The sequence below is a fragment of the Dipodomys ordii genome, unplaced genomic scaffold (genome assembly GCF_000151885.1).
Source record: "Dipodomys ordii isolate 6190 unplaced genomic scaffold, Dord_2.0 Scaffold37, whole genome shotgun sequence".
Taxonomy (NCBI): Eukaryota; Metazoa; Chordata; class Mammalia; order Rodentia; family Heteromyidae; genus Dipodomys; species Dipodomys ordii.
In genome coordinates this window covers 4,620,202-4,627,170 of record NW_012267253.1, presented here as the reverse complement: position 1 = coordinate 4,627,170, position 6,969 = coordinate 4,620,202, and the positions used below count along the sequence as shown (strand labels likewise).

The following is a 6,969-nucleotide window of genomic DNA, read 5'->3' as shown; positions in this document are numbered from 1 at the left end:
GGCTGAGGGACAGCGCCCAGGCCCAGAGTTCAGGCCCCATGACAGGACCCCCCCCCCAAAAAAAAAAAGTCTGAGGAAAACAGATTGAATTACTTTAGTGGTATTTTTGCCCTTTTATTTTGCCCTTTTATTAATGTTAACTATTAAAATTTCCCCTCTCCATTTATATCCACCTAATCAGGTGGTTCTTCCCTAGAATAAAAATGGGTTTTATAGTTATTTTGGAACCTAGCCTACCAGGTGGTTGCTGAAACTGGGAAAGAAAGCAGTGTGATTCAGTGCAACTGATGGCGTGGTCAGGGAAGCTAACTTGCTAGGTATCTGCAGTGAGTAAAGACCATTTAATGAAAGGAAAGGGCAGTAGTGAACATGCTCAATACCAAACTCATCTTTCTTTCCTCACCCAACCCTTCCCTCTCTGCAAATATTCTTTCCACAGATCAGGTTAGGAGCCTACACGTTCTCCTCTGCTCCTCTTATCCGGCCCATCTCCGCATTCTTTCATTGTTACCCATAAACATCTCTTAATTCTCTTTTCTTTTCACCTGTGTTTTCTCACTTTCTCCAGGCATTTTTCCACTTTTGCCTAGGTTATAACTTACAAGGTCCTCCAGCTGATTTCCCTGCAATTTTTCCTATCTCTTTCTCTTTCCTTCTTGCCAAGTCCAAATAAATTTCTTATATTCATCCAATTCATCATTTTACAGACAATCTTTATTTCACTCTTGCATCCTGTCCCAGGTTAACCTCCTTGTCCACAAGACTTCAATGATCTCAGACCCAGTCCTGTAGTGGTTTGGCTTCTGTTTCCTCTTCAGACTATCCTTACTGCTCTTCTCCTCACAAGGAGTTTTCCTTCATGGAATTGTAACTTAACAAGGATACTATACTATATGGCTTTTCCTTCCTTGTGCTGCTTGGTCCAGTGCCCTGTAGAAGTAGATATAAATCAACATTTGTCACTGAACAATTTCTGAAAGGGCCGGAACCAAATTCAGTGCCTGGTATGTCCCAGGTAGTAGGTGTGAGCATGCACGCACGTGCACACCCACCCACCCACCCACACCCACACCCTTCAAGATTTTAGTTACGAAAGGGATGCACAAACATAGAATATACTTTTTCCTTTCCATTGGTGCCAGTACTAGGGCTTGAACTCATGCCCTGGATGCTGTTCCTTAGTTTTTTGCTCTGCCACATGAGCCATACTTCTACTTCCAGCTTTTTGGTGGTTAATTGGAGATAAGAGTCTCATGAACTTTCCTGCCCAGGCTGGCTTTGAACCGTGTCCTCAGATCTTAGCTTCCTGAGTAGCTAGGATTATAGGTGTGAGCCACTGGCTCCCAACTGGAGTATACTTTTGAATACACAGAAAAAATTGAAAATAAATTTACATTTGATGTTGAAATAAAGTTTTGGAGCACAGATGAGGGTCTTGTGGTAAGAATACTCTGAATTCTGAGCACATATTATCTGTCTAGCACTAAAATACCCTGGGAAAATAACCAAGCCTGGAGCAAAGTGTTTTCCTTAGAAAATGTTAGATTTTGTTCTTTACTAAATCATGTAAGGAAGTTGTGAGTGTGGCTTAAGCAGTAGACTGCCTGCCTGTTGGGTCTTCGTCCGACGGACGGGGTCCGAGGAAAGGTAAGTGCAGCCCTCGCCCGTTCCCCAGCCTCCCTCAGCCCAGGAGACAATCAGACACAACGGGGAGCCAAATCCAGCAGGTAGAAAACTCATTTATTAACAGAGAGCAGCCCCTTTTAAAGACAAAAAGGGCGGGTGGCATGGTAAGGGAGGAAGAGGAACCAATCACAAGGTCACACCCTATCATTCACCTGAGCCTTCACGGGCTGGTTAGGCACTGATTGGCAGGTAAATTGGGCTCTACCCCCTCTACTCTCTCCCAGCGCCATCTTGGCGCCCATGTGCTCTACAGTAAATTAGGCTCTGCCCACTCAACCCCCTCTCAGCGCCATCTTTGCTGCCCATGTGCTCCATACCTGCCTAGTAAGCATAAAGCTCTGAGTTCAAACCCCAATACCAGTTCAGAACAAAACAAAACCGGGAGCCACACTTGTCACTCCCAGCTGTGTGGGAGGCTGAGATTTGGAGGATCATGATTCCAGGCCACCCTTGGCAGAAATGTCCACAAGTATTTGTCTCTATTGAGGGAAGTTGGATTACTGGTGGTGGGTGCCTGTGATCTTATCAGTGACAGGAGACAGATCACTGCTCAGGCATGCACCTGGTTGAGAATTGAGTCCCTATTCTACAAATAATATGGAAAAACAGTTTGGGGGTGTGGTTCCATGGTGTCCTGGAAGCCTACCCAAGTACATGGCCTTGGTACCATCTCAACCACTCCCCCCAAATACAGTTACATAGTCATGAACACATTGTATGAATAATTTTCACATTCTTTATCCTGTGTGCCTCTACCAGTAGAGCTGATCATCGGCTGTCGAAAATCTTAGGAATTTGGAGGGTAGGCATCCCTAAGGAAAATCTACATGTATGTTGAACTAGAGTTTTATATATTCTCATATTTTTCCCTCAGAGTCAGGAAGCCGCTTGCAGGTCATTCTCAATGAGATTCAGCCTCGAGACACCAATGATTTCTTCAATCAAACCAAAATATTGAATGAATGTGATAGTTTTGATTTGGAGGACTTGAAAGCTACCATATCAAATTTTGAAAGCTCTGCAGAAATCAAAGGTAGTATATATGGAATTGATTTTGTTTTGGGGATAAAACCCAGAGCCTTGATCATACCATTGAGCTATACCTCCAACTCCACATGTTTAAGTACTAAGAGTAAAACACACAGAATGTCTTTTTTTTTTTAATATAGTAAATAAGAGGATGCAGTTCTGTGCATAATAGTTCTATGAAGATTGTTTTGGAATGAAGTCCTAAAATGAGAAAATGATATTGCCCCATGTTATAATAAATAGCTTTTGAGTACTAAATCCCACTTTCCCCAGATGATATAAGAACAGTCATGCATAGTAAATCTGAGTCTGGGGAGCACTTACCCTCTCCCTGCATGTGGTTCTTTGTCTCCTCGTGGAGCTCTTTTTTTTGTTATTTTTTGTCGGTTGTGGGGCTTAAACTCTGGGCCTGAGCACTGTCCCTCAGCTCTTCAGCTTAAGGCTAGCCCTCTACCACTTGAGCTACAGCGCCACTTCCAGTTTTCTGGTGGTTTATTGGAGATAAGAGTTTCACGGACTTTCTTGCCCAGCCTGGCTTTGAACCGTGATCCTCAGATCTCAGCCTCCTGAGTAGCTAGATTTATAGGTGAGAGCTACCGGTGCCAGGCTTAACACTAATTATTGAAGAGGTTAATAAATAGTATTTTAAATGCTCAGAGGCATTGTGCCTCCCCTAAGAGTGATTCCTCCCCTAAGTGTGTCTTCCTTTGGTCTCACTCTGTCTGATTGCCTAGAGTCCTGTATAATTTATCATGTCCTGTTATATTTTAGATCTAGCTTCTGCAATGAGTGAAAACATGCACAGTTTGTCTCTCTGAGCTTGGCTTACTTCACTTAACATGATTTGTTCTAAGGGCCATTCATTTCTTTGCAAGTGGCATAATTCCTAGATTTTCAAGTTGTGTTTTAATTGATCTAAGGTGGTAAAACAAAGGTATTTTATGCTTCAAAGGCTATTACTATATTTTTTCCTAGGTGTTCAGAGACTTATTGTTAGTTACAAAATTGTTTAGATGCTCAATTGGCTATTTATGATACATATTTAGATTTGAAATTTTGGTCATTATTTTTATTTTTTTGTTTTTGTTTTTCCAGTCATAGGCTTGAACTCAGGGCCTACGGGCTGTCCCTGAGCCTCTTTGTGCGCAAAGCTAGCTACCACTTGAGCCACAATGCCACTTCTGGCTTTTTCTGAGTAGTTTATTGAAGATAAGAGTCTCACTAACTTTTCTACCTGGGCCAGCTTCAAACTGTGGTCCTCAGATCTCAGCCTCCTGAATAGCTAGGATTACAGGTGTAAGTCACCAGCACCTAGCTTATTTTTAATTTTTTTTTAGGTCAAGAAAGTTTATCATACCAAATGTCAAAGAATTTAAATTGAACTAAGCTTATATTCAAATTAGTATATTTGATGTCTACTATTTGAATTGTTAGACATTAATGCCTTTTTGGTGGTGATGGGATTTGAACTCAGATTCTTGTGCTTGGTAGGCTACTATTAGGCTACTACTGTACTACTTGAGCCCTTTCCTCCAGCCCTGCTTTTTGTTGCTCATTTTGAAGATGAGGGTCTTGTGGAATTTGATGCTGGGGCTGGCCTTGAACTGTGATCCTATAGATCTCAGCCTTCAGAGTAGCCAGCATATAGGCAGGAGCCCCTGACATTCAGCATGTTTTCTCCTTAACAGACAGTTACGGAACAATCTCATTAGAATCAGATTATTATCTAGCCGACAATCCCTGATTTCCAGAGTTTGTGTGCTTGTAGCTTATCAAGGGTTTAGTTGGGAATGGGGTCTGTATTTTGTTTTGTTCACTCAGTGTGAATCAAGTGAACTGTTACAGTGACCTGTTCTTTTTCTGCCTTCTGCAATACACGCAATGTGAGGGGATATTTCTATGAGAAATAAGTGGGAACTTGTAGGCAGAATTCTTCCCTCCCTCCTTCTATCCCTCCCTCCCTCCCTTCCTTCCTTCCTTCCTTCCTCTCCTTCTCACTTTTGCTCCACTTTCTTTGCTTATAGCTGGTGCTGTACCACTTAAGACATGTCTCTAGTGCAAAATTTTGCTGATTGTTTGGAGATGGAGTCTTGTCTATCTAGGCTGGCTTTGAACCTTGAGTTTCAAATCTCAGTCTCTTGAGTAGCTAGATCATAGCTGTAAGCCACTGTTGCCTGGATTGGATGCAGAATTTCGGAGACTGATATTATTACTTTATGTTCCATGAATAATCTCCTTACTGGGTGTATTCTTCCCAGTTGTTTGGGAAGGGGTAAGGAAGAAGAGGCTAGAAGCATTAAAAAACAAAACAAAATGCAATACAACAACAACAAAAACCTAGCTTGATTAACGTTAAATATCCCTAATTGAAATTATTTTTAAGGCCTTCCTTTCTGAACTTGTAAATCATCATTTAGTGTAAAAATTAGATTCAGGGAGAAAAGAAATTAATTTTCACATTGACTTATAACTAAAGACTATGAGTTTAAGTCCATACTATTTCTTTAAACTGCAGAAAACTTTTCATGATGGTAACACACTGTGTTATATTCTAGGATTCTGAGAAACTGCAAAGCCTATTTCAGGCAGCACTGGAGCTCAGCACAAGCACGAAACCGTATGACTGTGTAACAGCTTCCTACCTGCTGAACTTCTTAATCTGGCAGGATGCTCTGCCAGCATCCATGTTTGCCTCCTTACCCCAGCAGGTTACATGCAAAGCTGGAGATAAGTCTGAGGCTGTGGTGGAAAGGAACACATTGATGGGTTCGTATCAAGGAAATGTCCTTTTGTTGATATTTATCAAAACCAGGATCATATTCTCTCACTATTCATTTGATTAGAGTATTCAGTGGTTCAACCTTGTTATTTATTTAGGAGTCTATAAGCATATAAAAACATCCTACATTCATTTTATGCAGATGAACAGTTTACTCACCAATAACCCTTGTTTCTAAACAGATGATTCATTATTAAATAAGTAGATATGTAACGTGCTGTACTTACAGGTACTCTTCCTGATCCATATCTTCAACCACTTTTGTCTTAGTTATTTTTAAGATAGAGTCTTGGGTGTATGCCGGAGAACTCTGCACTGGGATCTGCCTATGCTTCCCATGTAGCCAAGATGATAGCTGTTGACTGAGATGGGGATCTTGTATTTATATCCAGGCTGAACTCAAATTGTAACCCACGACCGACAAAAATAAAAAAAAAACAAATTGTAACCCATCTTTGCTTCCTGAATAACTGGTATTACAGGCATGAGCCACTAGTACCTGACCTCTTTTAGAAAGAGGACAGCCTCTTTTTCTACCAAAACTATACTTTGTATTTCTGTAGATACATTACTTTGACTATAGTAAAATTCATTTCTATACAGAATTTTTTTGTTTGTTGGGATTTGTATTCCTCCCTATTACTCTTTCCATATAGATTATTCTAATGCTCCCTAGTATTGGTCTGAGATGGTTTAGATTGAATGATTTTCTATAATTTTACTGGAGCTTTATGTATATAATTTTATGCTGGTGATCTTCATTTTGTTGTATAGATTTTTTTCCCCCTATGTCTATACTGGGGCTTGAACTTAGGGTCTTGTGCTCTTGCTCAACTTTTTTATTCACAGCTGGAGCTCTATCACATGAGCCATTCTCTATTTCCTTCATTTTGGAAATTGTAATGGAAATAGAGACAAATCTGGATTAAAAAAAACTAAAAGTAAGTCAATTATAGAAAGGAAATTGAAGGTGATTCTTCCTAAGATATTTTGAAAAGGCCACTACAAAGAGAATCAGTAGTAGGAGAAAAGCAGGAGGACATAGTTAGCTCTAGTGGGAATGTGGCCACGAGTTTGGCATGAATCAGGGATGCAGATGGGACAGTCTAGTAGAGGATGATTCTGCCTCTTTGTTGTTCCTAAGCTAGTTCAAAGGAAGACCCGGAAGGTGATTAGGAATAGTTACAGTAACCCAAGGACTGCAGCAGAATTTGTGCTTCACAAAACTGTTTCAACTCAAGATGTTTAGAATTTTATGAAATACTTCAGTCACATAAAAATACATCAAGCTGGGTGCCAGTGGAACATGTGTATAATCCTAGTTACTCAGAAGGCTGAAATCTAAGGATCAATGTTTGAAGCCAGACTGAGCAGGCAACCAGCAAAAAGCCAGAAGTGGAGCTGTGATGGCTTGGTTGGTAGAGCGTCAGCCTTGAGTGAACTACTGGGATATGTGTGTGTGTGCGCGTGCGCAC

General features: G+C 40.8%; 1 protein-coding gene across 3 annotated transcripts in view; it reads left to right on the top strand.

Annotated features, from left to right (window-relative positions):
- The window catches only part of Thada (thyroid adenoma associated), a 314,583-nt gene that overhangs the window by 37,069 nt on the left and 270,545 nt on the right, over positions 1-6,969 (top strand). For all 3 annotated transcript variants that reach the window (XM_013017946.1, XM_013017947.1, XM_013017948.1), the window contains exon 17: positions 5,271-5,481. In XM_013017946.1, coding sequence (XP_012873400.1) covers positions 5,271-5,481 — 211 coding nt within the window. The remainder of the gene's footprint in view (positions 1-5,270; positions 5,482-6,969) is intronic.